Raw genomic sequence first — 23,435 nt, forward strand, 5'->3', positions numbered from 1 at the left:
GTGCTTTCGCCGTAAATCCTTTTTGAAATCAGACATGTTGGCTCGATTCACAACAAGTGTAGCTTTAATTTGGTGTCTTTCATGTGTGATTTCATGATAGTTAGATTTTTATAGTAAATTATTTGAATTTGGCGCTCTGCATTTTTACTGGCTTTTAGCCAAGTGGGACGTTAGCGTCCCACATATCCCAGAGAAGTTAAGGACTGAGGAGGTTTTCAGGATAAAAAGAAATGGAATGGAGCTAAGCACAGGCAAAATCCTAGAGGAAAACCTTGTTCAGTCTGCTTTCCACCAGACACTGGGAGAATAATTCACCTTTAAGCTGGACAATAACCTAAAACAGGCCAAATCTACACTGGAGTTGCTTGTGGCCGAGTTACAATTTTTACCTAAATCTACTTGAAAATCTATGGCAAGATCTGAAAATGGTTGTCTAGCAATGATCAACAACCAATTTGACAGAGCTTGAAGAGTTTTGAAAATAATAATACTAATGTTGCACAATCCAGATGTGGAAAGCTCTTAGAGACTTACCCAGAAAGACTCAAAGCTGTAATCGCTGCCAAAGGTGCTTCTACAAAGTATTGACTCAGGGGTGTGTATACTTATGTAAATTAAATGTTTCTGTATTTCATTTTCAATAAATTAGCAACATTTTCTAAAAACATGTTTTCACTTTGTCATTATGAGCTATTGTGTGTAGATGGGAGAGGAAAAATAAAAAGTTCATCCATTTTTAATTTAGGCTGTAATACAACAAAATGTGGAATAAGTGAAGGGGTATGAATACTTTCTGAAGGCACTGTATGTGTCTATATTTATGCTTGGGAATACTTGGGAACAGATTTCCTGAATCAAAATCCCTGAGCTGATTTCTTGGTGACTTTACCGTCTTTTATATCCAACCACAAACTTCTAAAATCATTTTATTTGTATTTTTACTTGGGGGGCCAAATAAAATCACCCGTGGGAGGAATTTGGCCCGCAGGCCGACAGTTGGGGAACCCTGCTATAGACCATGTCTATCACACTGTCCACCTTACACACTGTCCACCATACATCAGCATGTCTGAAACCTGTGTCCCTGCCAGTGTACCCGTGTCCACTAGTCACTTGATGTGAAACCTCCCTTAATAACAACACCTGCTATGGTCAAACATTTTCATAATTTCTGTTCTGATTGATCATTATCCCCCCTTCTTCTGTCCATCCCTGTTTTTATTCTTCCATCCATCTCGAAACAACTGGTTTCTGTTAAAAATGTCCTACATCCCTCGGCTATTGTTAGTCTCACATGCTGATAGTCATTTTCTGCCCTTGGAGGGGGAAGGGATGGAGGCAGATGTTGCCGTGCCTTTGTAACATTTAATTATTTTTCCTACTGTGTCTCTAATATCAATACATATTCCCATTGTTAGGTATAGTACAGACCCACAGAGGTCCAAATTACAGTGCATTTGGAAAGTATTCAGACCCCTTTTCCACATTTAGTTAAGTTACAGCCTTATTCTAAAATTGATACCAAAAAACTGAAATACCTTATTTACAAAAGTATTCAGACCCAAGGGGCCTGAATACTTTTCCAAACACACTGTAGGTACAGTATCTTAAAACTGTGGGACCGTCTAACAGTGTGTTGGTATGGTCTGATATTTTTTTTTATACCTTTATTTAACTAGGCAAGTCAGTTAAGAAAAAAGTATTATTTTCATTGACGGCCTAGGAACAGTGGATTAACTGCCTTGTTCAGGGGCAGAAGGACAGATTTTTGCATTGAGAGCTCAGGGATTCGATCTTGCAACCTTTCGGTTACAAGTCCAACGCTCTAACCACTAACAGGACATTGCTGTTTTTCTGCTGTTTCTGGCTACTAGTGATAACTGGTTGGCCAGCTAGGCCTTCCTAGAAACCTGCCCCTTATCCTGGGAACCCAGTGTGTTTGCAGGTTTTGATTTCAACGGAATTAGTGTACTCCCTTCATCAGTATTTACCTCCTCGCCCCATGACAAATATTTTAACAGTTTTTCACATATAAATGACCTAATTAGCCAAATCTCCAAAGCTGTTTTGCTTTTGTATAAAGTCTAAGCTTTTTTGCATGCAGTCAGTTTTGATTGTTTTTTAACAAGTAAGCTACTAAGCCAGCAAACCGCAAGCGAAGTCTTAGCTCCCTTATTATCCGTAGGGTTTTCAGCGCTTAGCGTCGCCCACGGCTGGCTGCATGTGAACTAATATTCCGACTCTGGGTTTTAACGTTTAGAAACGTCAATGGTCATCGCTTGCGAAACAGTTTTCTAAAACATATGCTGATATGCCCCTTATCTTTCACATCAGCAAGAAAGAATCTTTCAAGTAAAAAAGTCACTTACAGGTACTGTAACAGTCTTGCAGATGCATGAGCTGTGTGCCTCAAATTGACAAACTACACTTCTTCCCCAGTTGCACTTACGGGTGTCTACAGCAATCCTTTAAAACCCCTAGAGTTGACATCCTTGCCCCCGTGTAAATCGAATTAGCATAACAAAACAACACCCATAAAAATCTGTCAGTTTAAGCTAGAGATACAAAAGTATGTGGACACCCCTTCAAATTAGTGGATTCGGCTATTTCAGCCACACCCATTGGTGTGGCACACAGCCATGAAATCACCAAAGACAAACATTGGCAGTAGAATGGCCCGTACTGGAAATCTCAGTGACTTTCAACGTAGCACCGTCATAGGATGTCACCTCTCCAACAAGCCACTTAGTCAAATGTCTGCCCTGCTAGAGCTGTCCCGGTGAACTGTAAGTGCTGTTATTGTGAAGTGGAAACGTCTAGGAGCAACAATGGCTCAGCTGTGAAGTGGTAGGCCACACAAGCTCACAGAACGGGCCGGCAGAGTGCTGAAGCGTATAGCGTGTAAAAATTGTCTGTCTTCGGTTGCAACACTCACTAACAAGTTCCAAACTGCCTCTGGAAGCAACGTCAGCAAAATAACTGTTTGTCGGCAGCTTAATGAAAAGGGTTTCCATGGCCGAGCAGCCGCACACAAGCCTAAGATCACCATGCGCAATGCCAAGCATTGGCTGGAGCGGTGTAAAGCTSACCGCCATTGGACTATGGAGCAGTGGAAACGCGTTCTCCGGAGTGATGAATCACGCATCACGCTTCTGGCATTCCGATGGACGAATCTGCGTTTGGCGGCGGATGCCAGGGGAATGCTACCTGCCCGAATGCACAGTGCCAGTGTTTTCCCTGCCAAGAAATGTACTTTAATTTGAAAGTTTGTCTCTATCCTTTGTTTTTGTTGTAATGCATACTTTACAGTCACATTTTTCCCATCATATTTTAAATAACTTGTAGAAAATACATTTTATGACATTGTCAAGAAACATTATGACCATCCTGTGTCACTTTACTTGGACTAACAAAATACACTTTATGACACTGTCAAGAAGCATTATGATCAACACCAGCTGGAATGCGCTTTTAACAAAATCAGCATTCAGGATTAGACCCACCCGTTGTATAAATGCCCTTATATCAGTCATGAGTCAAAAAGAGGCGGTCTTGTCCTGCTCCTGAAATCTGCTCCTGCATTCATCCCAGTCATCAGCAATAGAGCATTGGGGTAGGTGCATGTTTGACATCAATGTGTGCGCAATTACAATGACAATTTAACACAGTCAATTAAAACATTTTTTATATAACATAAACATACTGTTGACACATAGGCTATGGTGTGATGGAATGTTTTGCCTTGTGTGGTAGGTATTGTGGGTTTTGGCACTCTTATGTAGGTGCCATAACCAGCCATAAAATAAAACAATATATGTCACACCAGGTCTAAATATATGTCATGACAGTGTTATGATCATATTACAACAGATTATGACAAGTTATGTTTGCTGTTATGACACTGGGTGTTATGACGCTGGGTGTCAAGTAAAGTGTTACCATTAAAATAAAAATTTACAACAAAAAAAATGAACACAAGAAAGCTGTAATGGACAAAAACGCTATGCTTCTAAAAACAAAGATGTACAAGAGGGTGTACATTAATCATGCCACCAGCACAGATAAGCTTTCTGTCAGGGGAGGGCGGGTTGTGAAGTCCACATGCCGCTCTCCGATGTTAGGTCACATGCGGGTTCTAGAATGTACAGCGCTGTAATATTGACATTTCATAAGACCCGTTGTCATTGTTTACCGCACCTTGGGCTGGATGTAGTTGGAGTGGCAGAAGCTAATTTACAGTACATTGGAAAAGTTTTCAGACCCCTTAACTTTTTCCACATTTTGTTACATTACAGCCTTATTCTAAAATTAATTAAATCGTCCCCCCCCCTCAATCTACACACTTTACCCCACAATGACAAATCAAAACAGGTTTTAGAAATTTTTGCTGATTTATAAAAAATAAAAAAATATCACATTTACTTAAGTATTCATATCAACTTAGAACTAAGAACAGATATAGCCCTTGGTTCAAGATATAGCCCTCCAGACTTCACTGCCCTTGACCAGCACAAAAACATCATGTGGCGTACTGGATTAACATCGAATAGCCCCCGCGATATGCAACTTTTCAGAGAAGTTAGGAACCAATATACAAAGGCAGTTAAGAAAGCAAAGGCTAGCTTTTTCAAACAGAAATTTGCATCCTGTAGCACAAACTCCAAAAAGTTCTGGGACACTGTAAATCCATGGAGAATAAGAGCACCTCCTCCCAGCTGCCCAATGCACTGAGGCTAGGAAACACTGTCACCACGATAAATCTACAATAATCAAGAAGTTCAATAAGCATTTTTCTAAGGCTGGCCATGCTTTCCACCTGGCTATCCCTACCCCAGTCAAGAGCTCTGCACCCCCCCACAGCAACTTGCCAAAGCCTCCCCATTTCTCCTTCACCCAAATCCAGATAGCTGATGTTCTTTAAGAGCTGCAAAATCTGGACCCCTACAAATCAGCTGGGCTAAACAATCTGGACCCTCTCTTTCTAAAATTATTCGCCGCAATTGTTGCAACCCCTATTACTAGCTTGTTCAACCTCTCTTTCGTATCGTCTGAGATCCCTAAAGATTGGAAAGCTGCCGCAGTCATCCCCCTCTTCAAAGGGGGAGACACTCTAGACCCAAACTGTTACAGACCTATATCTATCTGCATTTCTAAAGTCTTCGAAAGCCAAGTTAACAAACAGATCACCGACCATTTAGAATCCCACCGTACCTTCTCCGCTATGCAATCTGGTTTCTGAGCTGGTCATGGGTGCACCTCAGCCACGCTCAAGGTCCTAAACGATATCATAACCGCCATCGATAAAAGACAATACTTTGCAGCTGCCTTCATCGACCTGGCCAAGTCTTTTGACTCTGTCAATCACTGCATTCTTATCAGCAGACTCAACAGCCTTGGTTTCTCAAATGACTGCCTCGCCTGGTTCACCAACTACTTCTCAGATAGAGTTCAGTGTGTCAAATCAGAGGACCTGTTGTCCGGATCTCTGGCAGTGTCTATGGGGTACCACAGGGTTCAATTCTCCGGCCGACTCTTTTCTCTGTATACATCAATGATGTCGCTCTTGCTGCTGGTGATTCTCTGATCCACCTCTACGCAGACGACACCATTCTGTATACTTCTGGCCCTTCTTTGGACACTGTGTTAACAAACCTCCAGACGAGCTTCAATGCCATACAACACTCCTTCTGTGGCCTCCAACTGCTCTTAAATGCAAGTAAAACTAAATGCATGCTCTTCAACCGACCGCTGCCCGCACCTGCCTGTCCAGCATCACTATTCTGGACGGTTCTGACTTAGAATATGTGGACAACTACAAATACCTAGGTGTCTGGCTAGACTATAAACTCTCCTTCCAGACTCACATTAAGCATCTCCAATCCAAAATTAAATCTAGAATCGGCTTCCATTTCGCAACAAATCATCCTTCACTCATGCTTCCAAACATACCCATGTAAAACTGACTATCCTATCGATCCTTGACTTCGGCGATGTCATTTACAAAATAACCTCCAACACTCTACTCAGCAAGTTGGATGTAGTCTATCACAGTGCCATCCGTTTCGTCACCAAAGCCCCATATATTACCCACCACTTCGTCGCCAAACCCACTGGCTCCAGGTCATCTATAAGTCTTTGCTAGGTAAAGCCCCACCTTATCTCAGCTCACTGGTCACCCTAGCAGCACCCACCCCTAGCACGCGCTCCAGCAAGTACATCTCACTGGTCATCCCCAAAGCCAACTCCTCCTTTTTGCCGCCTTTCCTTCCAGTTCTCTGCTGCCAATGACTGGAACGAATTGCAAAAATCAGTCTTATTGTAACGGCTGATTTCCTCCTCTTCGTCTGAAGAGGAGGTGTAGCAGGTATCGCACCGGGCTAAGCACGCGTACTGGGGACACCGTGCGCTCCACCGCATAACACGTGCCTGACCATTACGACGCCCTCTCACTCCACGGTAAGCACGGTGAGTTGGCTCCTCCCAATACATTTTTGGGGCTGACTCTCGGGCTTCCAACCGCGTCGCCGTGCTGCCTCCTCATACCAGCGCCTCTCTGCCTTCGCTGCCTCCAACTCTGCCCTGGGACGGCGATATTCCCCTGGCTGAGTCCAGGGTCCCTTGCCATCCAGAATCTCCTCCCAAGTCCATGAATCATGTGTCTTCTGCCGCTGCTGCTGCTGTCCTTTACCACTCTGCTTGGTCCTTGGTTGGTGGGAGTTTCTGTAACGGCTGATTTCCTCCTCTTCGTCTGAAGAGGAGGTGTAGCAGGGATCGGACCAAAACGCAGAGTAGTAAGTGTCCATGTTTTATTATAAAAAAACTGAACACTACACAAAACAAAATAACAAAGAGAATCTAACCGAACAACAGTCCCGTGTGGCACAAACACTGACATGGAAGACAAACACCCACAAACCAACAGTGAAAACAGGCAACCTAAACATGGTTCCCAATCAGAGACAATGCAAAACACCTGCCTCTGATTGAGAATACAAACCTAAACATAGAAACACATAACATAGACTGCCCACACCAACTCACGCCCTGACCATACTAAATAAAGACAAAACAAAGGAAAATAAAGGTCAGAACGTGACACTTATATCTCTCTCACTAACTTTAAGCATCAGCTGTCAGAGCAGCTTACCGATCATTGCACCTGTACACAGCCCATCTGTAAATAGCCCACCCAACTACCTCATCCCCTTATTGTTATTTATTTTTTGCTCCTTTGCACCCCAGTATCTCTACTTGCACATTCATCTTCTGCACATCTATCACTCCATTGCTTAATTGCTAAATTGCAATTATTTCGCCACTATGGCCTATTTATTGCCTTACCTACCGAATCTTACTACATTTGCACAGACTGTATATAGACTTTTCTATTGTGTTATTGACAGTATGTTTGTTTATCCCATGTGTAACTCTGTGTTGTTTGTGTCGCACTGCTTTGCTTTATCTTGGCCAGGTCACAGTTGTAAATGAGAACTTGTTTTCAACTGGCCTACCTGGTTAAATAAAGTTTCAATTTTAAAAAATTCAAAATTATGTGACCATTACAATTAAAGCATGCTAGCTAACTCACTCTTACAGCCATATACTGTATATATACAGTACATTCGAAAAGTATTCAGACCCCTTGACTTTTTCCACATTTTGTTACGTTACAGCCTGATTCTAAAATGGATAAAAATATATATTTTTTACCTCATCAATATAGACACACTACCCCATAATGACGATAATGACGAAACAGAAATACCTTATTTACATAAGTATTCAGACCCTTTGCTATGAACTTAGGTGCATCCTGTTTCCATTGATCATCCTAGAGCTGTTTCTACAACTTGATTGGAGTCCACCTGTGGTAAATTCAATTGATTGGACATGATTTGGAAAGGCACACCTGTCTTTATAAGGTCCCACAGTTGACAGTGCATGTCAGAGCAAAAACCAAGCCATGAGATCAAAGGAATTGTCCGTAGAGCTCCGAGACAGGATTGGGTTGAGGCTCAGATCTGGGGAAGGGTACCAAAAAATGTCTGCAGCATTTAAGGTCTCCCAGAACACAGTTTCCTCCATCATTGTTAAATGGAAGAAGTTTGGAACCACCAAGACTCTTCCTAGAGCTGGCCACCTAGCCAAACTGAGCAATCGGGGGAGAAGAGCTTTGGTCAGGGAGGTGACCAAGAACCCGATGGTCACTCTGACAGCGCTCCAGAGTTCCTTCAAGAAGGACAACCATCTCTGCAGCACTCCAACAATCAGGCCTTTATGGTAGAGTGGCAAGACGGAAGCCACTCTTCAGTAAAGGGCACATGACAGCCCGCTTGGAGTTTGCCGGAAAGCACGAAAAGCACTCTGACCATGAGAAACATGATTCGCTGGTCTGATGAAACCAAGATTGAACTCTTTGGCCTGAATGCCAAGTGTCACGTCTGGAGGAAACCTGGCACCATCCCTACGGGGAAGCATGGTGGTGGCAGCATCATGATGTGGGGATGTTTTTTAGCAGCAGGTACTGGGAGACTAGTCAGGATCAAGGGAAAGATGAAAAGAGCAAAGTATCGAGATCTCCTTGATGAAACCTGTTCCAGAGCGCCCAAGACCTCAGATTGTGGCGAAGGTTCACTTTCCAATAGGACAACGACCCTAAGCACACAGCCAAGACAACTCAGGAGTGGCTTCAGGACATGTCTCTGAATGTCCTTGAGTGGCCCAGCCAGAGCCCATACTTGAACCCGATCAAGAATCTCTGAAAAGACCTGAAAATAGCTGTGCAGCGACGCTCCCCATCCAACCTGACAGAGCTTGAGAAGATCTGCAGAGAAGAATGGGAGAAAGTCCCCAAATACAGTGCCAAGCTTGTAGTGTCAAACCCAATAAGAGTCAAGGCTGTAATCGCTGCCAAGGGTGCTTCAACAAAGTACTGAGTCTTGTAAGCAAGCATTTCACTGTAAAGTCCACACCTGTTGTATTCGGGGCATGGGACAAATAAAATTAGATTTTTTACATTTATTTTTTATTTCACCTTTATTTAACTAGGCAAGTCCGTTAAGAACAAATTCTTATTTACAATGACGGCCTACCCCGGCCAACCCCAGATGACGCTGGGCCAATTGTGCGCCACCCTATTGGACTCCCAATCACGCCTGGATGTGATGCAGCCTGGATTCGAACCAGGGACTGCAGTGACGCCTCTTGCACTGCATTAGGCCCTACTAATTCAGTTATTTCCATGCTAACAGACGAATCACGAATCTACTGTACAGCCATCAACATGCTGTTGTCCAGCACATCTGTACTTCCTTGTGTCTATCGTCAGTCAGTCAGAATAAACACCAATCAACTGAGATCACTGGCTGGACAGGCCTTTCTTTAAAAACACAACGCAAGATTGTTACGAACTATGATCACATCTGATACACTGGTGCCGAGACCAGTCTTCTTGTCTTCGCTGGACATCTGTTACACAAGCTCTTTGGTTATTGCTTTTATTGCTAGGTTGACTTCCGGCGCCGAAAAGAGATGGCCGCCTCGCTTCGTGTTCCTTGGAAAATATGCAGTATTTTGTTTTTTTACGTGTTATTTCTTACATCGGTACCCCGGGTAATCTTAGGTTTCATTACATACAGTCGGGAGGAACTACTGAATATACGATTAACGTCAACTCATCATCGTTCCTACCAGGAATATGACTTTCCCGAAACGGATCCAGTGTTTTGCCTTCCACCCAATACAATGGATCTGATCCCAGCCGGCGACCCTGTGCGACGCCGAAAAAGGGGAAAACGTGGCGGTCTCGTGGTCAGGCTTCGGAGACGGGCACATCGCGCTCCACTCCCTAGCATACTACTCGCCAATGTCAGTCTTTGACAATAAGGTTGATGAAATCCGAGCACGGGTAGCATTCCAGAGAGACATCAGGGATTGCAACGTGCTCTGCTTCACGGAAACATGGCTAACTCAAGGGACGCTAACGGAGTCGGTGCAGCCAGCTGGTTTCTTCATGCATCGCGCCGACAGAAACAAACATCTTTCCGGTAAGAAGAGGGGCGGGGGGGTATGCCTTATGATTAACGAGAAGTGGTGTGTCATCATAACAACACACAGAACTCAAGTCGTTCTGTTCACCTGATCTAGAACTCTCACAATCAAATGTCGACCGCATTATCTACCAAGGGAATTCTCGTCAATCAATATCACAGCCGTATACATTCCCCCCAAGCAGACACATCGATGGCTTGAACGAACTTTTATCTGACTCTTGTAACTGGAAACCACACACCCTGAGGCTGCATTCATCGTAGCTGGGGATTTTAACAAGGCTAATCTAAAAACAAAACTCCCTAAATTCTATCAGCATATCGATTGTGCTACCAGGGCTGGAAAAACACTAGACCATTGTTATAAATTTCCGCGACGCTTATAAGGCCCTCCCCGCCCCCCTTTCGGAAAAGCTGACCACGACTCCATTTTGTTGATTCAGCCTACAACAGAAACTCAAACAACAAGCTCCCGCGCTCAGGTCTGTTCAACGCTGGTCCGACAATCTGAATCCACGCTTCAAGACTGCTTCGATCACGCGGATTGGAATATGTTCCGCATCGCGTCCAACAACAATATTGACGATATGCTGATTCGGTGAGCGAGTTCATTAGGAAGTGCATTGACGATGTCGTACCCACAGCAACGATAAAACATTCCCAAACCAGAAACTGTGGATTGACGGCAGCATTCGCGTGAAACTGAAAGCGCGAACCACTGCTTTTAACCAGGGCAAGGTGACCGGAGCATGACCGAATACAAACAGTGTAGCTATTCTCTCCGCAAGGCAATCAAACAGGCTAAGTCTCAGTACAGAGACAAAATCGAGTCGAAATTCAACAGCTCAGACACAAGAGTATGTGGCAGGGTCTACAGTCAATCACGGATTACAAAAAGAAAACCAGCCCCGTCGAGGACCAGGATGTCTTGCTCCCAGACAGGCTAAACAACTTTTTTGCCCGCTTTGAGGACAATACAGTGCCACTGACACGGCCCCCTACCAAAACCTGCGGGCTCTCCTTCCCTGCAGCCGAGGTGAGTAAAACATTTAAACGTGTTAACCCTCGCAAGGCTGCAGGCCCAGACGGCATTCCCAGCCGCGTCCTCAGAGCAGTGCGCAGACCAGCTGGCTGGTGTGTTTACGGACATATTCAATCAATCCTTATCCCAGTCTGCTGTTCCCACATGCTTCAAGAGGGCCACCATTGTTCCTGTTCCCAGAAAGGGTAACTGAGCTAAACGACTACCGCCCCGTAGCACTCATCCGTATCATGAAGTGCTTTGAGAGACTGTCAAGGACCATATCACCTCCACCCTACCGACACCCTAGACCCACTCCAATTTGCTTACCGACCCAATAGGTCCACAGACGACGCAATCGCAACCACACTGCACACTGCCCTAACCCATCTGGACAAGAGGAATACCCATGTGAGAATGCTGTTCATCGATTACAGCTCAGCATTTAACACCATAGTACCTCCAAACTCGTCATCAAGCTCGAGACCCTGGGTCTCGACCCCGCCCTGTGCAACTGGGTCCTGGACTTCCTGACGGGCCGCCCCAGGTGGTGAGGGTAGGTAACAACATCTCCACCCCGCTGATCCTCAACACTGGGGCCCCACAGGGTGCGTCTGAGCCCTCTCCTGTACTCCCTGTTCACCCACGACTGCGTGGCATGCACGCCTCCAACTCAATCATCAAGTTTGCGGATGACACTACAGTGGTAGGCTTGATTACCAACAACGACGAGACGGCCTACAGGGAGTAGGTGAGGGCCTCGAGTGTGGTGTCAGGAAAATAACCTCATACTCAACGTCAACAAACAAAGGAGATGATTGTGGACTTCAGGAAACAGCAGAGGGAGCACCCCCTATCCATCGACGGGTCAGTAGTGGAGAAGGTGGAAAGTTTTAAGTTCCTCGGTGTACACATCACGACAAACTGAATTGGTCCACACACAGACAGCGTTGTGAAGAAGGCGCAGCAGCGCCTCTTCAACCTCAGGAGGCTGAAGAAATTCGGCTTGTCACCAAAAGCACTCACAAACTTCTACAGATGCACAATCGAGAGCATCCTGTCGGGCTGTATCACCGCCTGGTACGGCAACTGCTCCGCCCACAACCGTAAGGCTCTCCGAGGGTAGTGAGGTCTGCAGAACGCATCACCAGGGGCAAACTACCTGCCCTCCAGGACACCTACACCACCCGATGTCACAGAAGGCCATAAAGATCATCAAGGACAACAACCACCCAAGCCACTGCCTGTTCACCCCGCTATCATCCAGAAGGCGAGGTCAGTACAGGTCATCAAAGCAGGGACCGAGAGACTGAAAAACAGCTTCTATCTCAAGGCCATCAGACTGTTAAACAGCCACCACTAACATTTAGCGGCCGCTGCCAACATACTGACTCAACTCCAGCCACTTTAAAAATGGGAATTGATGGAAATTATGTAAAAATGTACCACTAGCCACTTTAAGCAATGCCACTTAATACAATGTTTACATACCCTACATTACCCATCTCATATGTATATACTGTACTCTATATCATCTACTGCATCTTGCCATCTTTATGCAATACATGTACCACTAGCCACTTTAAACTATGCCACTTTATGTTTACATACCCTACAGTACTCATCTCATACGTATATACCGTACTCTATACCATCTACTGCATCTGCCATGCCGTTCTGTACCAACACTCATTCATATATCTTTATGTACATATTCTTTATCCCTTTACACTTGTGTGTGTGTGTAAGGTAGTAGTGTGGAATTGTTAGGTTAGATTACTGTTGGTTATTACTGCATTGTCGGAACTAGAAGCACAAGCATTTCGCTACACTCGCATTAACATCTGCTAACCATGTGTATGTGACTAATAAAATTTGATTTGATTTGATTTGATTTGAGGTATTACTGCACTGTTGGAGCTAGAAACACAAGCATTTCGCTGCACCTGCAATAACATCTGCAAATCTGTGTACGCAACCAATAAACTTTGATTTGATGAACTAAAGTGTTACCAACTGATAAACAAACCTGAAAGTAACAAACTGTGCACTTACTGCCTGTTTAAACGAACGTTTGGGACAGAACCCTATGTACGTACAGTTTTATCCAAGCAAAACTTTGATGTGGAGTGGCGCCTCTCACTATTGAGACTGGTCGACACACAAACACTCTCTTAGATAAACGTGTGTGTACTTTTGGTAAAAACGGTTTGTTCCACTGAAACAGAAGCTTGTGCCCTGCTTTTACTGTGGGTTATACAACAACATTAGGGATGATTGTTAATTCATCAGCTGTCCAGACAAAATTATAATTTTAACGGTCTTGCTGAAAATAATACATGTGTAATTTTATCAGGTAACAATAATATATAAATAATATATAAATATTCTCCAATGGAGACATTCCTTTATATATGCCTAATTGTCCTTTTATTTACTGTACTTCGTTTTTGGTTCATGCATACATGTGTATAGGTTATGTTATGCATTATAGATGACACCTGTACCATGTTTGACTATGATTGTTTTTAGTGTCTCAACTCAATTTGAGTGGTCCACAATGTATTTAAAACGAACTACTGTCGTATATTGTATCATTGGGTAGCGACACTTGAAACATTATTGAAGATTTATGTTAAAAACATCCTAAAGATTGATTCTATACATCGTTTGACATGTTTCTACGAACTGTTATATCACTTTTTGAACTTTTCGTCTGAACTTTCGCCTGGACTTGCCCGCGCCTCGTGAACTTGGATTGTGAACTAAACGCGCTAACAAAAAGGAGGTATTTTGACATAAATGATGTACTTTATCGAACAAAACAAACATTTATTGTGGAACTGGGATCCCTGGGAGTGCATTCTGATGAAGATCATCAAAGGTAAGTGAATATTTATAATGCTATTTCTGACTTCTGTTGACTCCACAACATGGCGGGTACCTGTATGGCTTGTTTTTGTGTCTGAGCGCCGTACTCAGATTATTGCATGGTGTGCTTTTTCCGTAACGTTTAAAAAAAATCTGACACAGCGGTTGCATTAAGGAGAAGTATATCTTTAATTCTATGCATAACACTTGTATCTTTTATCAAAGTTTATGATGAGTATTTCTGTAAATTGATGTGGCTCTCTGAAAATTCGCCGGATGTTTTCGAGGCACAACATTACTGACCATAACGCACCAATGTAAACTGAGATTTTCGGATATAAATATGAACTTTATCGAACAAAACATAAATGTATTGTGCAACATGAAGTCCTATGAGTGTCATCTGAAGAAGATCATCAAAGGTTAGTGATTAATTTTATCTCTATTTCTGCTTTTTGTGACTCTCTTTGGCTGGAAAATGGCTGTATGTGTTTTGTGACTAGGCTCTGACCTAACATAATCATATGGTGTGCTTTCGCTGTAAAGCCTTTTTGAAATCAGACACGATGGGTAGATTAACAAGAAGTTAAGCTTAAATGTGGTGTATTGCACTTGTGAATGTATGAAAGTTAAATATTTCAAAAAAATATATTTTGAATTTCGCGCTCTGCCTTTTCAGCGGATGTTGTCGAGCGGAACCCCTAGCCGTAAGAAGTTAACTGCCACTGACGACGTCAAGACTGAGTCCTCAAGACTTTATGACAAATGTGTATTTCAAACAGTCAAATTTGTGATTTTTAAAAGATATCAGTGGCCTCCAGAAAATGAATGGGGATTTCTTTGCTGACCCAAGTAGGTGAGCCGGTCCAGCAGTCCTCTATATTTGTAATGTACTTATCAGACCCATTCAGTTCCTTTACTTCTGTAACTTGGCATAAAGAAGTGTCTAGGGCTATCAACTAAGTGTCGTTAACTATAATAGTCCATATTAGCATGTCTTTTGTGCCCTCACCGATGTCCTGCAATTCGAAGCACAATTCATCGTAGGTGATGTTCTGGCTTTTAGAGCTGAGCCGCACACAGTAGGTCGTCCAGATAACTGTGTTGTTCTTATTGAAGAAACATTCATTCTTCACAGAGGAGGAGTAGTCAGGGCACTCCCTCCATTCTTTCGTCAAATCATTTCTGGGGGAGCGAGAGAGAGAGAGATAGGACTAACACATTCTAGAGGTCTTTGGACTCTCGAGTCCACATGAGTCATTGATTAAAAGATCATATAAAACTTTAATAATTTCTTACAATACTTCCGGGGTATATAAAGCACACACACTCTTTACACGGTTTTCACTACTTTCCACACATACACAGTCACTCACCCAGTCACTCACCCAGTCACTCACTCACACTGCTCTCTCTCTCTGCTCACTTCTTCCAGTAGAACATTTGCAGTGCTCCGGGTTCCGTGAGATTCTGGAAGCTTCCGGCACTCCACCAACAGCTAAACGTCACCTGCTCCCTGGACTTACACCCAGTGAAATGAGGAGCATGGACGAAGGGATCTGAGAGCGAGAGAAAGAGAGAGAGATACACTTTAATTATCACATGGAAGCACACTTTAAGAAAATGACACAGACTACTGTGCAAGAAAAGATACCGTATGTGAAGAATCATTCATCTGTTGTGTGGATCAAATCTTTCATTAGGATAAATCTGCCTCTGGTTTCTGAGGTGTGGAAGTGGAACAAACGTTGATATAGGATTGAACTATGTCCAAATCCTGGCTAGCTGTGTTCTGTGCATTTCAATCAGGCAGAGCATTGCTACTGTAAAAAACACTAGCAGTATAGCCCTTTACCCTCATACCTGTACAGTATATGGGTTAAAAAAGGCTGATTTGGGCACGAATAAGCACCTACATTGGAATGTAGTGGCTGTACAGTAACATGCTATACATGATGTCAGAGTACTGGCTCTGCGCTGTACGGGTTTTGACTGACAGCCGTTCTGAGCTTGAGCACCACGCGCGACAAGAAGTCGCCCCCCCCAACCCTCATATTTTTTGGAGTGATGGAAATTCTGTAAACGAAGATCACTCAATGTATTTTGAAAGATGAGATGTTGAAGATTATAATAAATACCGCTTAGATGTCATACAAGCAAGCACAACACCCGTGAGTTCAAACGTGCAATTCACATTTCCCGAATCATAAAACTCAATTCATATACAGTATCGTTTATGGTCAATGTTTGATGTACAGTTACAAGATGACATGGCGTCATACCCTGGTTTGTTCTGAACAGAATGAGATTGTTTATTTATTGTGAAGACAATTCACTGCAGCACACGCACCTGAATGCACTCATGACTATGCGCACCCAAATTAAGATCAATTTCTCTGAATTGCCTTGTGAAAGCCTAACAAGCATGCTTACCTGACCCAGATTGAGATTTATAATGGACTGTTTTTGAATTGCGTAAATTACAACAGTAATTGTGTGATGGGGGGATGCGGGGTTGTGTTCCAAACCAAACAACTACAAGTGTGCTTGCTCAAGTTCCTCAACGGCACAGCTAGGAGAGCTCAAAAAAGTACCTTATAGTTGAAGTCTCTTCTTTGAGTCATAAAAGTGAATGGAAATTGCTTAGGTACTGGGCACACTTTAGAGAGGTGTGTGTCCACTTGGAGACACCAGTTAGTCCTCTCCCTCAAACCCTTGTCATTTTTTGGTCTTATGTTGCACCTACCCCACATTCTCTTATCACGTTACTGAACGTATCCAGAGTATTTTCTGATTTCGTTATCATCAAATGCGGTGAAAAGTACAGTAAATGGAAAATACAAATAAAATCAACAGTGTAATGTTTTGATTCAGTCTTGTGTCAGGTGAACTGTTGTGTTCTCAACTTAAGTCTAATCATTTTCCCATTATCTCCAAACTGTTCCCTTTCAGTTGCTACCATGGTTATGCATATGCTTTTCATATTTCTTCAGTAAGAAATTGAGCCCTATACATATAATTGAGCCCTATACATATAATTGAGCCCTATACATATAATTGAGCCCTATACATATAAGCCAATTACCACAATCGTAAAGGTTGAAGAAAATCTTCGAAGCTTGGTAGGGCACCTGAGTGTAACCTAAATAGTTTCTTACTATGTGGTTCCACTGCCACTTCTCTTCCATCCTTCTCCCCTCATTAGACCCATTTTCTCTTCCTCCACCCCCTCCACAGACCCACCGGCCCATCCTCCCTCCGAGTCAGTTTGTCATCCATTTGTGAGGCTCTGGGTTTGGCGTAACCATAAATAAGTGTCTGAAAGTGCCATTGATTTCTGCTCACACACACACACACACACACACACACACACACACACACACACACACACACACACACACACACACACACACACACACACACACACACACTATGTTAGTTTGTGGCGCTGCTTTGCCTTTGATACGTGGTAATATCATCATCTTAACCATTATCATCACCATTATCATCACCATTATCATCACCATTATCATCACCAACATGGAAGATATTCCTCAGTTTATTTGGTTGTTAAACATAGGTCTACGTGAATATAAGCCTATATCGCATATGTCAGTGCATTCCTCTCTCTCCCACTCTCTCCCTCACAACAAGGACGATGTGTTGCTCCCTGCCCTCTTAATTCAACCCTCCCTAACTCCCACCCCTTGAATTCCAGCCGCCCCAATCAAAGAGTTGCTGCAGACCTCGAAAGCTATGATGCCAAAACATACAGCAAGGAGAATGGCCTACCCCTGCCTAGATATACTTACTGCTTTACTTTGAAAACATTAAAAAACGGCCTGATTATGCTTAAAGATAGTAGGAGTTCAATTGTAACAAAAGAGCTAACTCCTGCCTAGAACCCTGCCAACTGAAAAAGATGTTTGATTGATGGGAGAAGTGCATTTAAAGATGACACATAGCAAAAAAAAAACGGAATAATGATTAGCCTTCCCCTGCCCTGCCCTGGAAATCACTGCAAAGCTAAATAATTAAGCTAAGCCTGAATGGAAATAGTGCATTAAAGAACACTGTATAATTGATGTATAATCTGTATAATCAACAACAACAAAAATGTACAGGTAGCCTACACAGTAAATTGTGTATGAATGACAAATCACCAAATCACCACTTTGTCTATAGAGTACAGTTAAAAGTATTTAGCATACTTAATCAAAAAGTAGAACAGAAGACGAAAGACATCTCTGAGCCATACAATCATTTCCCATCAAAAGGAGGTGTACTCCACTGTATCGAGCGTGTGTACTAGGTCTAGACTGTGTGCGGAGGGGGGGTAGAAAAAAATCGATACAGTTACATATCAGAATATTATTTTCGGCAATATATCGCATTGTTTTGACAATATCGCAATATTATTTTTGCGCCCGTCGGCTGCGCCAAAACTCCAGTATATTTCCTTCATAGCTTGTTCTCCATCTTCTTTTGAAATAGGGAGCCAGTTTTCACCACATTTACTTCCATGACTTCCATGACTGATCGAAACCAATTTTCTAATTTCCTCTCTCTTGTCCCTTTGCAGCAGACATACGGTGAGCAATATGTTTGGACCATGGAATCGCAATAAAATCACAGTATTGAATCGCAATACATATCAAATCGTGAGTATCGAAATACATATCGTATCGTGAGGACCCTGGCAATTCCCAGCCCTAGCACTAGGCTAAGTGAAATGATTGTCATGAATTAGTGCTGAAKTTGTAAATATCTTTGACGTCATTGTAAGTGGTTTTGGATCAAAGTGTCGGCCAAATTAACTTAATGTGGAGGAGGTCAAGGTTAACTGGGAGTTCTCTACTATTCTATCACCAACTGGACACATCTGCCCGGTCTCCAAGCCAAAAGTCTGTCAGAGGTGAAAGGTTATGAACAACACCTGATAAACAGTCTCCTGCTCATCTGCTGAGGACTATTCAAACCTTTGGTCTGTGAGTTTTTGACAGAGGCCTAACTGATCGATTTTAAAAGGGAAAATATAAAAATGTCCGGGCCTTTGTCTGTGGCCTTTTGTGACTCAGGGCCGTTTTTATTAAGCCTGTTTGGGGACGTATGTCAGAGGAGAGGCTTTTCATAACTGATCATTGACAGAAGGTCATCTGTGAGAGAAGGGCATCTGATATGACAAACAGAGAAGAACATGAAGGACTAGATGGAGAACATGCTTTTTTCTGATGAGAACGTCAATGTTGTCTTCTTTCAGCAGGAGAATGGCACGACTCTATATATAACCCGCATGCTCCTAAAGCAATGGAAACGCAAACATGTCGTGCATGCCTGCGTATGCTACAGACTGTGTGCATTTGTGCCCCCACTCCTCTCTCTCTCTATCAGGCTGAAAAACAGTCTTCCTCCCTGTACCAGTCCACACAGTGTAGCTAGGAAACAGAGCCCGACTCACTGACAAGACAACAGTCATTAGGCTTAAAAAAAAACCTTGACAGTCAAAATAAAAACCCTTTCTGTGAGCACCAAAGCCGCAATAAATTGCGGTGTGAAAAGAGCAAAGGTGCGTTAGGGATATATCAGCGGGTATATTCCAAAACGGTTAGCTAATTGCCCTGAACAGCCTGGGGGATATGGGGCTAATGCTGAGAATCACCACCTTTTCCAGCTCATTTGGTAATGTGAGAGAGCTAGCTAACACTGGGCTAACAACACACAGAGTGATTTCTTCAGAGAGATGGAGACAGGCGGGGGTTTGTGTGTGTGTGAGTGTGAGCATATCAACAACAAAACATTCTTTCAACTTTCAGAATCTTCAGCAACTCGTGTGTCATCAAATGTCAAAGTCGTAATAATCACATTGACATTACTCCCAGATAATTAGCTAGTGGTTTCAATTTCACTCAAACCCAAATCAGGCACGGTAAGATTTACATCCACCATGATGTGGCATTGCAGGCACATCCTCCTAATGCTATAAAAGGCCATTACCAAGGAGAAGCAGCAAGAGATTGGAACACTATCATTAAACATTAAAGCAATGACCTTTTGATCCGTCTCAGCTACCGTTTGTTACCTGGGCAAAGAACACAGCCACATTTTTCATTCTGCATCCTGTTGCTTTCTTGCAGATAAGCCAATTAGGCACAGTGTGCATGTGTCTGCATGCGCAGATAAGCCAATTAGGCACAGTGTGCATGTGTCTGCATGCGTGTGTGTGCATTTCTATATGCATACAAAGGACGTTTGCAAGAACGAAAAATCCTTCTACTGTCATTCAAATCACAGGTTCATCAGAACCTCATGCTAGTGTTTACATTTTCTGCTGTTGTTTTCAAAGGACATTCAGTCTGTTCTTTTGCCTTAAATGTTTAGCTAGTAAGTACCCTGTATCCATTCTAATAAGCCCACTGTAATATCCCTCTGCTGTATTGGACATTCTGTCCATTTAAACACATTCATTCACAAACCTTGTTGTTCTTCCCACTTAAGTGTCTAAATCAGTGCGATTTAATGTGACTTCCGTGCAAATTGAGTTCCATCCTGCTGTGTCATCACGCACGCACACACACACACACGCACACACACACATTTCAAATACTTTATTTGAATCCACAAATCACATTACACCCATATGTAAAAAAACTATACAAAATATATTTTTAAGATACAGTTTTTAGGATATGTCACTTGTTAAATCCCCTTCAATTAGTGTAGATGAAGRGGAGGAGACAGGTTAAAGAAGGATTGTTAAACCTTGAGACAATTGAGACATGGATTATTTAGTATGTGTCCCATTCAGAGGGTGAATGGGCAAGACAAAATATTTAAGTGCTTTTGAACGGGGTATGGTAGCAGTTGTGTAAAGTACTTAACTAAAAATACTTAAGTAGTTTTTGGGGGTATCTGTAATTAACTTTTACTTCACTACATTTCTAAAGAAAATAATGTACTTTCTACTCCATACATTTTCCCTGACACCCAAAAGTACTCATTACATTTTGAATGCTTAGCAGTGATGGATTCTATTAAAATGTAACATGTTTCAAGTTAAACTGTGGTTTGTTTGTATCCTGTTTAGTGAATGATTACTGTGAGTATTAATGGAGTTTAGGTCATGAAACTGTGTGTATGCTAATTTACAAATGTTGACCTTATCAGAGGAAATTGCCTAGGATCAGAGAGCAGGGTCAGGCGCAGAACAGAAAATGCACGGGGTGTGATTCTGACATCTGGCTAAACAAAGAGAGGACCATGGACATTTCACAGGGGAAAGGAGGGAAACTCATTGGGGTCATAAAATGTATAGCTGGGAAGGTGATGCCTACAAGGGATGAGTATAACATGTGTTGTGAGCTTTCTAAATGTATGCACTCAGCTGACTGTATCCTTGGTATTAAACACTTGAAACTTCTCTTGAGCTTTTGATCTCAATTCCTTATGGAAAAGAGGTTGCAAAAGCATTTCTCTTTTTAACAGCAGGACAGGAAAATGGTCCAATTCACACACTCATCAAGAGCACATCGCTGTTCTTCCCTACTGCCTCTGATCTGGCGGACTCACTAAACACACATGGTTCTTCTGTAAAATATGTCTGAGTGTTGGAGTGTGCCCCTGGCTATCCGTAATTTTTTTTAAAGAAATTCAAATGGTGCTCTCTGGTTTGCAATTTGAAATGATTTACACTTGTACTTTTAATACTTAAGTTTATTTGAGCAATTACATTCACTTTTGATAGTTCAGTATATTTAAACCAAATACTTTTAGACTTTTACTCAAGTAGTATTTTACTGGGTGACTAGCCTTTACTTGAGTTATTTTCCTTTAAGGTATCTTTAATTTTACTCAAGTATGACAATTGGGTACTTTTCCCACCACTGTATGGTAGTAGGTGTCAGGGGCGCCGGTTTGTTTCAAGAACTGCAACGCTGCTGGATTTTCACGCTCAACCGTTTCCCGTGTGTATTAAGAGGGGCAGCAACTCAATATTAGCAAGGTGTTCCTAACGTTTGGTATACTCAGTGTATTTAAATATATATATTTAATACATTTTAAATTGATTCCAAGATATATTACGGAATGTATTTAAAATGTATAAAGTGCATTCGTAAAGTATTCAGACCCTTTGACTTTTTCCACATTTTGTTACATTACACCCTTATTCTAAAATTGATTAAATAGTTTTTTTCACTTCATCAGTCTACACACAATACCCCATATTGATGAAGCAAAACACATTTTTWGAAATGTTTGCAAATGTATAAAAGTTTTTAAACTGAAATATCACTTACACATAAGTATTCAGACCCTTTACTCAATACTTTGTTGAAGCACCTTTGGCAGCRATTCCAGCATTGAGTCTTCTTGGGTATGACGCTACAAGTTTGGCACACCTGTATTTAGGGAGTTTCTTCCATTCTTCACTGCAGATCTTCTCAAGCTCTGTCAAGTTGGATGGGGAACGTTGCTGCACAGCTATTTTCAAGTCTCTTGAGAGATGTTCGATCAGGTTCAAGTCCGGGCTCTGGCTGGGCCACTCAAGGACATTGAGTCTTGTTACGAAGCCACCCCTGCGTTGTCTTGGCTGTGTGCTTAGGGTCGTTGTCCTGWTTGAAGGTGAACCTTCGCCCCAGTCTGAGGTCCTGAGTGCTCTGGAGCAGGTTTTCATCAAGAATCTTTCAGTACTTGGCTCCATTCATCTTTCCCCCGAACATAACGAGTTTCCCAGTCCCTGCTGCTGAAAAACATCCCCACAGCATGATGCTGCCACCACCATGCTTCCCCGTAGGGATGGTGCCAGGTTTCCTCCAGACGTGACGCTTGGCATTCAGGCCAAACAGTTCAATCTTGGTTTCATCAGACCAGAGAATCTTGTTTCTCATGGTCTGAGAGTCCTTTAGGTGCCTTTTGGCAAACTCCAAGCGGGCTGTCATGTGCATTTTACAGAGGAGTGGCTTCCGTCTGACCCCTCTACCATAAAGGCCTGATTGGTGGAGTGTTGCAGAAATGGTTGTTCTTCTGGAAGGTTCTTCCATTTAAGGCCACTGTGTTCTTGGGGACCTTCAATGCTGCAGACATTTTTTGGTACCCTTCCCCAGATCTGTCCCTCGACACAATCCTGTCTCGGAGCTCTACGGCTAATTCATTCGACTTCGTGGCTTGGTTTTTGCTCTGACATGCACTGTCAACTGTGGGACGTTATATACACAGTTGTGTGCCTTTCCAAATCATGCCCAATCAATTGAATTAACCGCAGGTGGACTCCAATGAAGTTGTAGAAACATCTCAAGGATGATTAATTGAAACAGGATGSAAATGAGCTCAATTTCGAGTCTCATAGCAAAGGGTCTGAATACTTATGTAAATAAGGTATTTCTGTTTTTATTTTTAATACATTTGTAAAAATGTCTAAAAACCTGTTTTTGCTTTGTCATTATGGGGTATTGTGTGTCTCTGAATGTCCTTGAGTGGCCCAGCAAGAGCCCGGACTT

General features: G+C 42.6%; 1 protein-coding gene across 1 annotated transcript in view; it reads right to left on the reverse strand.

The window, feature by feature from the left end:
- Positions 1-23,435, reverse strand: part of LOC111974078 (growth hormone receptor-like) — an 81,010-nt gene that overhangs the window by 12,320 nt on the left and 45,255 nt on the right. The window contains 2 exon segments of the mRNA XM_024001604.2: positions 14,954-15,126; positions 15,368-15,500. Of these exon segments, the coding sequence (XP_023857372.2) occupies positions 14,954-15,126; positions 15,368-15,500 (306 nt within the window).

This window comes from Salvelinus sp. IW2-2015, linkage group LG15 (genome assembly GCF_002910315.2).
Source record: "Salvelinus sp. IW2-2015 linkage group LG15, ASM291031v2, whole genome shotgun sequence".
Classification (NCBI taxonomy): domain Eukaryota; kingdom Metazoa; phylum Chordata; class Actinopteri; order Salmoniformes; family Salmonidae; genus Salvelinus; species Salvelinus sp. IW2-2015.